Here is a 16,463-nt window from a genome sequence, read left to right as displayed (position 1 = left end):
CCGCTCCCTTGGCTCCACCACTGGCAGCCGTGCTTTCAGCTGCCTGGGCTCTACGTTCTGGAATTCGCTTTCTGCCTCGCTACATCTTTCTCCTCTTTAAGACACTCCTTAGAACCTTTGGACCAAACCTTTGGTCAGCTGTCCTGATATCTCTTTTTGCGGCTTGGTGACAATTTTTTTGTCTGCCTGTGAAGCGCCTCGTGATCTTTTACAAGGTTCTAGATGCTATATAAATGCAGGTTATTGTGGTGCCTGAGGGGGAAAAAGAGAGCACTACCATCCACAATGATATAAAAACTGCAGGCATGAGTCCTTAAAGAGTGATGTGCCGTCTGCTTTAGGGTTCTATCACTGATTTATGCTGGATTATTTCAATTCAAATTGGAGCAGGGCAGGAGGGGAGGGTAGTGAGGAGCTGCAACAATTAGTTCCGGCGTCTTAGGGATGAGAAGGAGTGGGAAAGGGCTGGGGGGAGGGGGGAGAAATCCGTCATGATTCCCGCTCCTGAGTGCTATCAGGTGAGCCCTGATGGAAAGCGCATGCGTGGTCAGTGCGGAGAATGATAAGCAGAGGCAATCAGATTGGCTGTGATTCTCCTCAAGGTCAAATATCCCTTGGGCATTCGCTGTTTGGGCTCGCCCAAAGAGCCGGAGCCACAGTAAGTCTCAGCAAACCCCTGAGAGAGAGAAAGCGGTGGAGAGAGCATTAAAGATGCAAATCCAACCCGGCACAATGGCCTGGGTGGCACCAAAGATAGATGTCTACGTGACACGGTACGAAAACTACAGGGGAGCAAGGAGCAAAAGACCATGCAACTATTCTTTAGCGAATTGGCACCGGAGTTGAGATAAGTTCACCATGAGATAGAGGTAAACAAAGCCCACTGCCAGCACCCCAAGCCATGCATGTTATAATCCATTAGAAACCAGAATCTTGCACATATCCCAGATTAGAATCTGAGACAGGAGAGAGAGAGAGAGAGAGAGAGGGAGAAAGAGAGACAGAGAGGCCAAGCCAAAGCCTCAGTGAAGCGTGCTAAGTCTTCTCTTGGCAAGGAAGCTGCTTTGGGTACAAACCTGTCCTCATTAAGCTGGTGCCCTCCATCTTGAAGCCAGCCCTGTCTGCCGCAGTGGCAAGAGCCTGGGCAAAGTCGCCATCAGTGAAGATGGAGTCGGAGGAGGAGCTAACAGCGCTAGATCGCCGGCTAGACATATTGCGCTCCTCCTCTGAGGCTGAACCCCATCCGTTAATCATTGAACCTGGAAACAAAGGCAGGTCAGGTTGATGAGACACTTCAAAGCAACATTTCACGCTGAAATAAAAAGCAGACAGGATTCTTGGCTTTATAAACAGCACAAAGGCAAGGAAGTTTTGCTAAACCTTTATAAAACACTTGCTCGGTCCCAGCTGGAGCTTTGTGCCCAATTCTGGGCAGCTTAGGAAGGAAGTCAAGGCCTTGGAGAGGGAGCAGAGGAGACTTATTTGAATGGAAACTGGGATGATGAACTTCAGTTAATGTGAAGAGGCTAGAGAAGTTGGAATTGTTCTCCTTGGAGAAGAGAAGGTTAAGGGGAGCTTTAATAGAGGTGTTCAAATCATGAAGGGTTTTGATAGATTAAATGAAGAGAAATTATTTTTAGTGGCAGAAGGGTCGGTAATCTGAAAACACAGGTTTAAGGGGATTGGCAAAAGAACCAGAGGTGAAACAAGACTTATTTTAACACAGCGAGTTGCTGTGATCTGGAACGCACTGTTTGAAAGGGCAGAGGAAGCAGATTCGATAAAATTTTCAAGGGGAAAATTTTACAGGGCTATGGGGAAATAGCTAGAGGGAGTGAGGCTAATTGAGCAACTCTTTCAAAGAACAGCAAGTCAAATGTTCAACTCCTGAATCATTCTATGACTCTATTTGAAGGCAAACTAAGACCCAGCCCCCTCCAGCCTGCACTCGTCCACCCAGCCCACCTCAGCTCAAAACTAAACAATCACTCCCGTCTTCTTCAGGTCTTCAAGGTATCCAAGAGCAACTCAAAAGACTTGAAGACAATCATGGAAATGAGATACTTGGCAACGTGATCGAGATGGAGAGGTCAGCATTGAGTGGGAGATTACATTTTTAAAGCTCAAGGATTCCCTGAACAGCTTTAGATAACAGCTTCAATCCTTGACAGATCTTAGCAACTGAAAGGTTACCGGCAGACGTGTGATTCTGGTACTGTACTCTATCCATCACACCTGACCTGTTCCACTCCACTACATGAGGGACCCGTATCATTAATATCTTCTTTCAGATACAGAACAGGACAACAGCAAGGCCGGGGGATAGATTGTGACTTAAACTGTCTGTTTCACTGCTGAAGAAAATTCATTGCAAGTCTGAGCGCTTCCAACATGGGGCATGTGGCAATCAGAAAAGTCCCATTTCCCCTTTAAGAAACGGGGAGCTTTTGCTACCACATTTACGCAGTTACCATTGCATCTCACCATCCTGCTCAAAACCCACCCGAAATTCAAAGTGGGATCAGGGAGAGCTAAAAAAAAACGAGAAAAGGTACGAGGAAGGAAGGAAGGAAGGAAGACAGAATGATAGAAAGAAGAAAGGAAAAAAAGAAACTTGCGTTTATATAGTTCTCCTCACGGCCTCAGAATATCTTTATAAGTCAATGTTGTAGCCTGGGAAAAGCAGCAGCCAATTTTCACAATGTAAAATCCCACAAAGATGAAATAAGATAAATGACCAGATAAGTGCTCTTGCTATAGGGATACCTGAACTGCTTCAAATAGTGCTATGGGGAAACCTGTATGAAGGGGCAAAGAAGGGGCCTCAGTCCACCTCTCAGATGGCACTTGGGGCAGTGCAGCACTCCCTCAGCACCAGCATTGGCAGTGTCGTCCTAGGCTATAAGCACCGCCTGTGGGATTGGGGGGGAGTGGGGTGGTGGAGGGGTGGGGGTGGTGTTGGAAGGGGGGGGCTTTGTACGCCGAAGTTTACTGGTGTGGATGTGAATGTGCTGCCCCCAAAGAATGTGAGATTGGTTATGCTTTCAGCCACAATGAATGGGTTTGAAATCTGTCCGTCTCCCAGCTTCTGCAGACAGTACGAGGTAAAGGGAACTGCTTGCGTGCTGTTGGCCCGTGGGACCTTGGTGTTCAGAAGGATTAAAGTCTGCCCTTAGATCGTATGACAACGTGCCTTTTTTTATATATCTCTCTTTGCTCCATTCCTGCTGTCAGATCGCTCTGCTGGCCAACAGAGAGAAAAAAAAACGATCGAAGTTCATGAACTCCAGACAGGAAAATAATACAGACGTGGTGGGGGGAAGGAGGGAGCGGTGTCCTAGCTGCACAGTGAACTAAAATGATGCAAGGAGTGTAATGGACATTGACAGGCAAGGGACATTGGATTGTGCCGGCTGCAGAACACTTTACAATTGCTCATTTACCCAACAGATCGTGGGAGTCTGAGGAGAGGGAGGTTTAAAATGAGACAAATTAACGTAAGAACATAAGAATTTGAGAACATAAATAGGAGCAGGAGTAGGCCATTCAGCCTATCAAGCCTGCTCCACCTTTCAATAAGGCCGTGGCTGATCAGGTTGTGGTCTCAGCTCCATTCTCCTGCCTGTCCCCTTAACTCCCTTGTCAATCAAAAATCTGCCTTAACTCAGCCTTGAATATATTCAATGCCCCAGGCTCCACTGCTCTCTCTGGAGAGGAGAATTTCAAACACTAACAACCCTCTGAGAGAAGAAATTCCTCAATCTCCGACTTAAATGGGAGATCGCTTAATTTGAATATGTGCCCCCTAGTTCTAGATTCCCACATGAGGGGAAAAGTGGGGAACGTCGAGAGAGAGAGAGAGAGAGAGAAAGAGAGAAAGAAATAATTGAGACAGGATCTGCTGGGGAGGTCATAGGTCAGGGGTTAAAGTTTGCGGGGGTAAGATCCTACTTTGAAACGAAATGAGGCAGTGTCTGGAAACAAAAACAGCAAAGTCGGCGAGTGAGCAAAACATAAGAGCTGTGGTCCTTTTCATAAATCGAGCAGCATGTTAATACATATCTTTAAAATATATAACATCTTACATAAAATGGAGGGAGAAAGAAAATGACCTAATTGGACCAGAATGCAGGGCAGAAGTAACAGTGAAACCTAAGCTCAGTGAAATAATCACTGCCTGCTATACAATGTCAAATAATAGGCAGCAGAACTGCTTTGGGGAATTTAATTTAAAACAAAAACCTAATATGACATTGGCTACATGACAGTCTGAAAAAATACGTATCAAACTTCAAATAGATCAAGCAGTTACACACCAGGCCGTGACACAAATGTTGGTGTGCGATTGCTCTTTCAAACTGCATACTCCTTTCCCGGGCGATGAGCTTCTCCTGTTTCAAAGCTAACTCCTGGCATTTCAATTTGCACAGTTGTGGATTCTGACAGGGGCAGATGTAGGATGGGGAAAGACATTTTCAATCCCAGGACCAGAACTGGTGCCGGTTAGACCCGTTGATGTGGACCGTGTGAGGTGTGCACTCCTTTTTTACACGGTTTCAGGTACACTGGGCCAGATGTTGCTGTTAACGCCTCGTCTTAGTGAGGCTTGTTCGCGTACGTTTAGGTTTTTAAGTTTTTTTTTTAAAAAGCGTGACACGTTGCTGACAGCGTGAGCCAATACCGACGCAGCGAGGGAAAACCGGGAATCTGGGACCTGGGTGAACAGGACAAGTAAATCTCCTTAACCGATCAGACAGAAGGATGGCGAAATTAACATCGCAAGGACTGGGAAGGAAATATAAATTAGAGTGGATGAATTCAGTGTTAAATCAGGTGCAGGAAGAGAAACGGAGGGAAAGTAAGATTGGATTGAAAGAGAGAGAAAAGAGACAGAAAGGAAAAGTTAAAAATGTTAAATTTTTAAATTCTCCAACAATGATTAACGCTTGAAGAAATGAGGCTCCATACTTATATTAGTTAATTTTCAGAGGCAGAAGGGTTGTTGGGCAGCAATTAATCTCTATCTCTTGCAGAAGAATGTGAGGCTGCACAAAGCACCATGCGAGTTAGTAATCGAGGAGGCGACCATGTTAATATTTAAGACTAGATTAGATAGAGGAATATTTGAACAGGGCGGGTTTATGGGATTAGGGCTGCCATGTTGAAGCAACAGGCCTAAATTCACGTACAGTTCCAGTGTCAATCTGAGGATGTTTCAAAGCAATCGACAGCCAATGAAGTACCTTCTCAAGTTTAGTCGCTGTTGTAAGGTAGAGAAACACAACAACCAATTTGGACAAAGCAAGTTCCCATAAGCAGCGATAACCCAGTTCCTCTGTTTTCAGTGATGTTGGCTTAGGGATAAATATTGGCCCAGGAGACCAATAAAAGCTCCCCTGCTCATTTTCAAAATTGTGACCACAGGGTATTTAACATTCACCTGAGGTGGGCAGGCAGACCCTTTTGTTTAATGCCTCATCTGATAGTTGCTACTTTCAACAGTGCAGTGTTTCCTCCACACTACGCTGGAAGTATCATCCTTGATTATTTGCTGAAGCCTCTGGAGTGATTCTTGAGCCCACAACCTCCTGATTCATGAGGTGATTGCGCTATCCCCTTGCCTAGGCTGATACTCAAGGCTGATGGATTCTGGTCTGATCCTAACGTTCCTCAGCTGCATTTTCCTTCTCCGTCCATTTCTATTTGTTACTGGTGTAACTGAATAGGAAATTCAGCCGGATCCATGAGGGGAAATTTTCTTTTTTTACACAGTTATGATGGCCTGGAATGCAGTGCCTGACAGGGTGGTGGTTAATGTAATGGGAATTTTCAAAAGGCATTTGGATGTAAACTTGAACAGGTGAAATATGCGGGGCTATGGGGAAAGAGCAAGAGGTGTAGTGTTAATTGGATAGCTCTCTCAAAAAGCTGACAGGGACATGATGGGCCAAATGGCCTCCTATTGTTCTCCACGACTTTCAGAACTGAGGTGAGACAGGCCCAGAACTGATGATGGAAGAAACTTTCAGCTTGTTCACTCAGTCACACGAACTCGTCAAAATGGAACATTCAAGAACCTTATTGGGTCTTTAGCTGTTATCTCTAATCAAGGCATTTTGCATGTACATTGAAATTAATTCCATTCACGACAGGAGGACTTTAACTAGGACATTAAACGTTTTCAGCAAACAGCACCTGAACAATAAAATGCCGGGATAATACGGTATCTCGCTGAGGCTTGATTACATCTTTGATAGTAAAATTAATTTATGATCACTCATCTCTTTTTTTCAGGCACCTATTCATGCTAAAAGTATCCTGATCCATGAATGTACATTCCCAGATCCATTAACCAACAGGGAGTGCGCACATCTACCATTACACCTCGGCTAATTGCCATATTAACATTTTTATGAGATAAAACGGGGCCTCTATGTCTTCCTTAACAAGCATGTAATATTTGCAGAGATTCTTCAGTCTGTGAACATTGTGACACATTGTGACTCCAAAGAATTTGGACTGAGAATGTTTCCATAGGGGAGGATGACACTGCATGACTCTGAACGATGCGAGGCTTCAGGATAAATTGCCTGTCTGATCAGATAGTGTTCTTCAAAAACTTTGTCCTTTAACTCATCCAGCTTCCTTTTGTTAGGCTTTAACAGCTCTTCAAAACCAAGATTCATATCATCGAATTATTACTGATAGTTACTGGTCCATGGAGTTTAAAAATGCAGAATAAAACTCCCTCTATATTGTCCTTTAAAATGCTGGCAATGCAGTTATAGCACGGGGTTAGATACAGAATAAAGCCCCCTCTACACTGTCCCCATCAAACACTCCCAGGGTGGGTACAGCATGGGGTTAGATACAGAGTAAAGCTCCCTCTACACTGTCCTCATCAAACACTCCCAGGACAGGTACAGCACGGGGTTAGATACAGAGTAAAGCTCCCTCTGCACTGTCCCCATCAAACACTCCCAGGACAGGTACAGCATGGGGTTAGATACAGAGTAAAGCTCCCTCTGCACTGTCCCCATCAAACACTCCCAGGACAGGTACAGCATGGGGTTAGATACAGAGTAAAGCTCGCTCTAAACTGACCCCATCAAACACTCCCAGGACAGAGACAGCACGGGGTTAGATACAGAGTAAAGCTCCCTCTACACTGTCCCCATCAAACACTCCCAGGACAGGTACAGCATGGGGTTAGATACAGAGTAAAGCTCCCTCTACACTGTCCCCATCAAACACTCCCAGAAGAGGTACAGCACGGGGTTAGATACAGAGCAAAGCTCCCTCTACACTGTCCCCATCAAACACTCCCAGGACAGGTACAGCATGGGGCTAGATACAGAGTAAAGCTCGCTCTACACTGTCCCCATCAAACACTCCCAGGACAGGTACAGCACGGGGTTAGATACAGAGTAAAGCTCCCTCTATACTGTCCTCATCAAACACTCCCAGGACAGGTACAGCACGGGGTTAGATACAGAGTAAAGCTCCCTCTACACTGTCCCCATCAAACACTCCCAGGACAGGTACAGCACAGGGTTAAATACAGAGTAAAGCTCCCTCTACACTGTCCCCATCAAACACTCCCAGGACAGGTACAGCATGGGGTTAGATACAGAGTAAAGCTCCCTCAAATGATAGAAGAGCAGACCCGCTAGTGCCTGAAATGAGAAATGCCTGATTGTTTGTTAAAAGATATTTCCTTTAGTTCTTCCTTTGCTGTTGGACCAACTGTGGAATTCCAGCAGTCTCAAATTTTCTTTGGTCTGACGGTTATTCAGTATTGTAGCAATATTTTAGAAGGATTGGGTTCTACAACACTCCAGGCTGTCAGGACAGTGAGTGTGGACAGGCCTGTCCGGGCAGCAATGGAGATCCATGCTGTCAAATTCAAGAGTGTACAAAATAGATACTTTTCTGGTCATGGGGTTAAGACTTGCAAGACATAGGACCCATTGACCTTTAGATCTCCTCAAATTGTCTCTTCCAGTCCTATTCATTCCTGTGTGCTAGGGTTACTGGTGATATATAGAACCTGCCTTGCAGTTATAGACAACCAAACATCCCCAATTGAAAGTCACTGGACAGCAGGAGTTCCAGTGACCTTGGGGAAGTCCCTAGAGTCTAACGACATTTCGGACAGATTCTGCACATTTTATACAGCAATGAATGAAAACCTGCCTCTCATATGGTTTCACGTTGAGTTATTTTGTTAACCCCTGGCAACGAGGGGTGCTGGGTGTTGAGGCCCATTGATGCTACATGCACTCAAACATCTTCAGCCAGATAAACGGAAGCCTTTGCCTTCTGGGTTTATGTTTATTAGGGAAGTTGGAAATGAGGAAGATGGTGGAGTGGCGAGCACTGCTTGTAAATACTGCCTGAAGACCACTCTTCAGGTGGCCTGAACAGTCAACATCTCTAGCAGACAGAGTTGATGTCAATGCCAATAGCGAAAGATCCTGACTAATCAGAGTAGCCCGAATCTGTCCCTCCCCCATCTTCATCAAAACAGTTTGAGAATTAAATTAAGAGGCCGTTGCTTCCAGACTCCCGGCCAACCTCCTGCCCTGCACCCTTCATAAATCTGAGTTCATCAAAAACTGCTATCCTTTACCTAACCTGCACCCAGTCCCATTCACCCAGGATGGTTCTCTTGCCTTCAGTTGCCTGGACTTCCAATCTGGCTTTGACTTTAAAATTCTCATCCTCCAGTTCAAATCCTGCCTTGGTCTAGCTCCTCCCTACCTCTATAACCTGCTCCAGCCCCACCCCTTTTCTTCTCCCATGCCGAGTGGCGTTATGAGGCAGACAATGCACATGCTCACCTCTATTTCCATAGGTGGTTCTTCCTGGAACAGGTCACTAGCCTGAAGCCAGTGGCTATAGCTTGAGGAGCACCACTCCACATCGAGCATGGCCGACCAGCAGAACTCTCCTGTTCTTACAGCCTGGCATATCAGGATTTGCAGGTTGATACTCAACCTGTTTGGCCAGAGTCTGGGACTTGAACAGTAGGGTCAATGCTCACTGCACCATTAGACCTTCCCTAGCCCCACTACCCTCTGAAAACTCTGAGTTCCTTCATCTCCAACCTCTTGCACATCCCAATTTCCATAGCTTTACTGTTGGTTGCCTTGCCTTCAGTTGCCTGGACACTGCTAGGCCAGCATTCATTGCCCTTGTTCAGAGGGCATTTAAGAGTCAACCACATTGCTGCCTGGAGTCACATGTAGGCCAGACCAGGTAAGGGTAGCAGGTTTCCTTCCCCAAAGTGGTAACCTGGTAGTTTTATGGACATCATTAGACTTTTAATTCCAGGGCTGCCATAGTGGGATTTGAACCTGGGATCCCAGAGCATTACCCTGGGTCACTGGGTTACCAGTCCAGTGACAATACCACAACGCCACTGCCTCCCCTGGAATATCCCTCACCCGAAACCTCTTCACCTTTCTGCTTCTCTCTCCTCCTTTAAGACACGGTAAAATGCACCTCCTTAATTAAGCTTTTGGTCACCTGTGCTAATGTCTTCTTATCTAGTTCTACTGTCAACATTTTTCTGATAACACTCCTCTGAGGTGCCTTGAGATGTTTTACTACATTAGAGGTGCCATATAAATTCAACTTGTTGTTGTGTGATGAGTCTTAATTTCAAGATGACAAGTGTGTGGCTGGGAGGAAGGGTGTGTAGGACAGCAAAGGCATCTCTACTCTGCAAACAGCCAACAGCAGAGGCAATAGTTTTGGCGCAGTTACAGGTTAATTGCAGATTTTTGACCCAATTTTAAAGAATGATTTCCTGACACTTGGAAGAGTCAGTCTTTAGTTGCTATCACTCTCTTGAGATTCCCTTCATGGTTTGTCACTGAACGTTTCGAGCAGAACCAATTTTCTCACGGTGAGATCACAAAAACTAGAATGAAATAAATGGCAAGATAACCTGTTTTTGTGATGCTGATTGAGGGATAAACATTGGCCCATAACACTGGGGAGAACACCCACCCACTCGTCTTCGAAATAGTGGCCGTGAGATCTTTCATGTCCATCTGAAAGGGTGCAGAGGTTTCATCTTTCATCAGAAAGATGGCACCTCAGGCAGAGCGGCACTCCCTCAGTATTACACTGAGCTATCAGCTTGGATTTTGTGCTCAGCTCTGTGAATCCACAACTTTCTGACTGAGAAACAGTCCGCTATCCACTGAACCACAGCTGACACCTCCAGACGGAGAGATAGGTTGAGAGATAAATCGACAGGTAGAAAGATAATAGCTAGGTAGGGAGAGATATAAACATGGAGAGATAGAAAGCGTGATAGAGATGGAGAAACAGTGATGGAGAGATAGGATTAGAGGGCAGGATATTTTGGATGGTGGAGTTTCACGGCCCACCACTTGGAGCATCAGTGCAAAATGCATCCCCACTGATCACAGCAGCCGCACAGCCATTTAATGCCCCATGGAGACGGGACTTACGGCCAAGTCCTGCCTCAGAGAGCTGCCGGATAATCTGACTGGCCGGGACTGGGGCTACAAGCAGTCCCCGGGGCCTAGATCCCAGGATCCAGGATCGGGGAGGGTCTCACAGCTGGGGGAGGAGGTGTGAAGTGGAGAGGTGGGGAGAGGGGATGGGGATCGTGATGGAGAGGCCACTGGGGGAGATGGGGGGTGTTGGGAGAGGGGAGAACCAGCTGGGGGCAGGCCTTTGGAGGGATCGGGGGCTTCCTAGTGTGGAAAGGGGGCCCTTAAGGGAGGGGCCACTCCCCCCCTCCCCCCACTTTCCTACCCGGGGGCTGAGCAGAGTGACCTACCTGGCATTCCTCCAGCCCCTGAGCTCCTCCCGCCAGCCTCAAACTTGAGGCCGAGGGGAAACTGGCCTTAGTGGTCAATAACTGGCCACCTAAGGGCCTCAGGTGGGTCGAGAGTGGGGGGGTGGGGTGTGGGGGAGGATGGCGGGAAGGTCACCCGGGGATTTTAGGGGCCAGCCCTCCACCCTTTGCTGGTGAGCCACAGGGGACTGTAAAACCCTGCCCACGGAGAAATAGAAAGAGAGTTAGAGACAAACGGATACACATCTTATGAGTTACCGAATCAAAAATCCAAATTTTCTGGATGCCCAGTCAATTTGTCAATGGGCTGAATCTTCACCCCACACCTTTCCTCAGGCTGGAAGACCTGCTTACCTGTCACTGAGCTATCTAGGTTGTCTAGGCTGGAACCTGGAGTGTGTGCTATTCCCCGCAGAGGTCTGGCCATCTCCAAAGCTTCCTCGTCTTCCTCTTCCTCCTCCTCGTCGGGTAAGTCCGTCTCTATATCTGAAATTAATGTCCCGGAGATGTAGCCCAGGGGGAGAGCCGGGGCTTGAGGAGGGAGAGAGTTTCCCTGCATCTGCCTGTATGAAGAAGGAGCACAGGAACATTTCAAGGAAGAGCAAAACTGACACTCCCTTAAACACGGTTTATGCTATTTCCTGATTTTATTTTAATCCTTGAGGATATAACCTCACTTCTGGAGTTGTCACTTGTAAGGGGTGGGACTACATAGTTAGATTTTGAAAAAAACTATCTGGACATTTCCAAACTGGACATCTAAAGTCCTCCCTGTCTCTTGTCTCTTACCTCTGTGGGCCAGAGTGATCTCCCACACTATTTAACCATCTAAGGGGAGGGTCAGAGAAGAATTTTCCACTTTCTTTCCACAATTGGCCTGTTTTTTGTTTGTTTCACCTGTCCAAGGAGTGGGGGTTGGAGTGTCTGTAACGTGATGCTTAAGATATAGTTGTTGTGGGGCACGGGATGGACGGACGCGAGGGTCTTTTCCTCTCGACATTATTTGTGTGTTTCATGCTGTGGAGGAATTCCATCAAAAATTTTCAAAGTCTCAACCCTTGCCCATCCAGCTGTGTATAGAGCTAAAAGTATTCCCTACAAGCAGGCCATGGCCTGCTATGAGCTCACTGCATAACCAATTTCTCCAGGTGCAGACTCGGGGGGTGGTGGGTGAGCAGGGAGTGTTACCTCCCCCATATTCTCACACCCCCACCCTCTTTCGCCCATCTATAGCCATTCTTCACAGCTCACCCTGGACAGTGAGACCATGAATTATCTCAAGGGGAGGGTTCTGCTGGATACCCCCACCGTAACTCCAATGACACGAGTCTGGCAGAACCTTCCGGAAGGCTGTAGAGGTTAGGGTGGTTCCGGGCTCTAGGGCTGCCAACCTTCCTGAACTCAGCAGAAATTGAAGGTTCATTCCCAGGAAACTGGCGTGGGCAAAACATGGGAGAAAAATTATAGGTGGCGTTAAACAAAGTTATTTTATTATCATCTTCTTTGAAGGTTTTCATCTAATAGTGGTGAAAATATTGGAGATGGGGGAAAGGCTGTTTCACTCATACTAAAGAATGTGGAAACAGTAACTGAGTGGTTATATCGCCAGTCTAGTAACCCAGATACATGAATTCAAACACAATTCATCATTGCAGTGGGGTAATTCAAATTGAGCTATTTAAATAAATCTGGCATAAAAAGTGAGTAATAGTGGGCCTGAAACTACTGGATTATTATCCTGGTCTCTGTGTGACTTCAAACCTAGAGCAAAGTGACTGACTTGTAAATGCCCTCAGGAATGACCCAGCAAACCCCTTGGCTGTCAAGGAGGTTGCTCACCATCACCTTCTCAAGGGCATTTAGGGATGGGGAATGAATGTTGGTCTTGCCCACGACACCCACATCTTGTGAGAGAATTAAAAAATGTATATTATATATTATATATAATCGATGATACTGTATTCAAAGAATTTGTTTCCTTTCCAAGTGATTGGAACCAGGAGGATGGGCCAACTGGTGGGGGCATTGGGAGGTCATGTGATGAAACCGGGAAAATCCTAGAGGAGTCGGCAACCCTTGTGCCGGCTTCCTCTTGGACATTCCAGTCAGCCTAGTAAGGGGTGGAACCTTCTCCATCGGTCCCGTACTCGGCCAGCCTAGGATGCAAGCCTAGGAGCGAAGGCCAGGAGCGGGAACTCCAGGGTTTCCTGCTTCCCCAGCTCAGTCAGGACCCAGCTGTCGGAATTTGCAGGGGCAACTGGCCTTGAATAGGAAGTAGGCATCACTGAAAGGGGTGTCCAAGACAAGTGGTTGGGGGGGTCAGGGAGATCCTTTGGGGGAAAGGCAGGACTAACTGGGCGTCTCTTACAAAGACCTGACACCGGGAAGATGGGCTGAATGGCCTCTTTCTGTGCTTTGTGAAAATATTAGAATTGCTTCCTCCTCTGTGAGGAGTAAGAGAACACAAAGTAGGTCATTAATGGGCCAAGCAGTTTAAAAAGCCTCACTCTACAGACACAGGCCACTGAGTAGCAACAACATTGGTTCTAGTTCAGGAGCAGTAATTTGGTTTTTAGGTAGACACTAATAAAATTTAATCTGTGAAAACTAGAGGTTACAGTGCACAAAAAAAATAATTGCAGGCAGCATCATGCTGGGTAATCAGAATTATCAACTTAATGGCCTGCATTAGTGAATTAAAATCTGCACAATTGAGATCTCAGCCTTAGATAGCCATGTTCTGCTGCACTTCCTGGGTTCTGGCAGTTAATTAAACTTCACTGTTCAGTGCTAATCAGTTTAAGTTGCTATATATTCTGTTTTCAGAGAAGAGCAAGGGAGTTTTCCCCAGTGACCTGAGCCATTATTTGCCCCTCAGCATAAACACTGACATGAACTAGTCGGGCTGAATGGCCTGTACCTGGGCTGTACGCTGTGTGTAGCTCTGCGACCGAGCAAGCCAGCAATCGAGGCTCGGGTTTTCACCCCCCGCAGCAGGTAGCGGGAGTTGGGAAAATTCCAGGCTCCGCCCAGCAGCCTCGGGAATAAGTGCCCGCAAAAGCGGGATTTTCATTGGCCGGGGAGGGGCGGGGGGGGTGGGGGGCAGGCGCGAGCTGGAGTCAGGCCGGCCGACCCAGGAAGAATTTGGAGTTGACGGGTGCGGAGGCGGGCTGTTTAAAAGGGCCACCTAGGTGCCGTGGCACCTTGTCCCAGTTAAAATAAAAGCACAAAGCCCCTCCAGCCCTCACCGCCCCCCTTCCAAAAGCCCCCCATGCCCCATCCAAGGCACTGCATGCCTCCCCCACACACCCACCCCCTATGGCCCCTCATACCTCCTATGTCAAACTCTGTCCTTCCACCACTCCCATGGCCCCTCATGCCAACCTATGGCAGTTCCATGTCCATTGACCCACTATACACTGTCTAGAGCCAATAAACCCTGTCGTGACAATAGGACATGGAAAAAAAAAATCTTTAAAACAAGTAAACCATTCATAACTTTCTCCTATGTTGAAAAAAATCATTGCACTATAAACTAATAAAAGTGTCAATCATCCATACCCTTTAAGGCATCAACAAAAACCACAAATCCTTTAAACCACTTAACTTGTGTAAACAAACATTGTAAAAGTAACAACAGATCAGAGCCTGAGCTGCCAATCAACCAATGGTTTTCCTTGTGCTCAGGTGTTTTGGTAACTCCAATAGGATCTCAGCCAAGCCTCATTCTGTATTCTATCAAATTCATGCTAGTTCTCTGCAGAGCAAACCAATCAGTTCTGTTCCCCACTCGATCCCCATAGCCCTGCAAACTTATTTCCCTCAAGTGTCCATCCAATTTCCTTTTTGAAATCATTGAGAACAACCCCAACCTAACCTTGTAGCTAAAATCCCCTATCCTCGGAACCATTCTGGTAAAACTTCTCTGCACCTGCTCAAGGACATTCACATCTTTCCGAGAGGGTGGGTGACCAGAACTGGATATACTAGTCATGTTCAGAATAACTTTCCTGATTTTGTACCCCAACGCCTCTATTTATGAAGTCGAAGATCCCTTATGCTTTGCCAACCACTCTCTCAATATGTCCTGCCACTTTCAAAGATCCATACACTGAACCCAAGGTCCCTCTGTCCCTGCACACTCTTTAGAACTCTTCAAGTCTGCATTAGCCTCTCTCTACCCCTTCTGCCAAAACGCATCACCTCACATTTCTCTTAGTAAATTCCATCTGCCGCTTGCTGCCTATTCTGCTCGGTTTTAGGGAATGGGCGATGCCTGCTCGGTGAATGTTCTCTTCGGAACATTCCAGACCTACCATGCTTGTCTTGATATGTCGAAGTGGTAGGCCCTGCTTATCTCATCCAGGTGGGCTTGGAGCATGGGCTGCATCTCCTCACGAGGAGAGGGGGTGAGGGTGGCAGTGGACTGCTGGCCGAAGGAGATGGCGGGCGAGGAGGCCACTCCACGGACTGGGGGCGTTGGCACGCGATCGTCTTCTTCCTCCAGCTCGTCCTCCATGCCCTGGTGCAGGTAGCTCTTCACGGGCGGCGGTGGGCACCAGCCATCGCTGTCATAGCTAGGATCAACGTGGAGCGGGAAGGAGGAAGTGGGTGGAAAAAGAGAACAACCATTACCAAAGATGCCAACTACAACAACTTGCATTTATGTAGCATCCTTAATGTAGTATAAACTCCCCAAGGTACGAGTTTTGTTGAACAAAGGGTGGTCGGAAGTTTGATCAAAGGGGTAGGTTTTAAGAAGGGTCCTGAAGGCCTTATTAATCTGTGTCACCATTTTTAGTGATTTGGATATCTGTGCTCCCACATTCTTTTGTACCTCTGCCTTATTTAGACTCTGACTTTCCAAGGAGTACTTTCCAAGGTTTCTATTCTTCCGACCCAAGTTTCGCACTTCACACTTGTCGGCATTGAAATCAATTTGCCAATTTTTTGCCCATCCTGCAAGTGTCATAACGTTCCCCCCACCGTCACTTTCTGTTCCTATTTCAGCTACTTAGCATCCGCAGTATCTCGCTTTTGATTAAACACTTTTCAGCCCCGGTCTTGTTTAATATTCTCCAGTTAAGTAATTAAAATTTACACGCTGCGAGAATCCTAATTTACTAAAACTGTGTGTGAAACGGAGATGATGGTATTGCAGGCTGGAGTATAATTGCAGCATTACCGGAATGAATCATGGCATAACCCCATCTCGCACATCCCAAATATTAAGTAGCCTTTTGTCAGTGACCCCCCCCTCTATTCATTGCTGCCAAGGTTAAACACAAATACACTTTGGATAATTGATTCATTGGAAATGAGAATCAACAGATTCTGGAGGTTTTTATTCAATTATCAAGTGATCTTTTCTCATTGCGCAGCAATGGAGCGCTCGACACCTCCAAGCCATGATCTTTCACATGCTTACTGCAGAGACTTCCTTTAATCAGAAAGCATGTCAGAAAATCTTACAGCAATGAAGGAGGCCATTTGGCTCTCTGTGTCTATGTCAGTCCTTTGCAGGATCTATCCAATTAGTCCCACATGTAATAGTCCAGATGGAGTCATACGTATGACCATACAAACATACGAATTAGGAGCAGGAGTAGGCCACTCGGCCCCT

General features: G+C 46.7%; 1 protein-coding gene across 1 annotated transcript in view; it reads right to left on the bottom strand.

Moving 5' to 3' along the window:
- robo2 (roundabout, axon guidance receptor, homolog 2 (Drosophila)) overlaps positions 1–16,463 on the bottom strand; it is a 1,135,129-nt gene that overhangs the window by 20,114 nt on the left and 1,098,552 nt on the right. Inside the window, exons 25-27 of the mRNA XM_078560411.1 lie at positions 15,157–15,417; positions 11,195–11,403; positions 1,077–1,259 (exon numbers count right to left, since the gene is read on the bottom strand). Coding sequence (XP_078416537.1) covers positions 1,077–1,259; positions 11,195–11,403; positions 15,157–15,417 — 653 coding nt within the window. The remainder of the gene's footprint in view (positions 1–1,076; positions 1,260–11,194; positions 11,404–15,156; positions 15,418–16,463) is intronic.

This window comes from Cetorhinus maximus, chromosome 16, assembly GCF_964194155.1.
Source record: "Cetorhinus maximus chromosome 16, sCetMax3.hap1.1, whole genome shotgun sequence".
NCBI classification, from domain to species: Eukaryota; Metazoa; Chordata; class Chondrichthyes; order Lamniformes; family Cetorhinidae; genus Cetorhinus; species Cetorhinus maximus.
The sequence above is the reverse complement of the archived record's forward strand: the minus strand, read 5'-3'. Positions and strand labels throughout refer to the sequence as shown.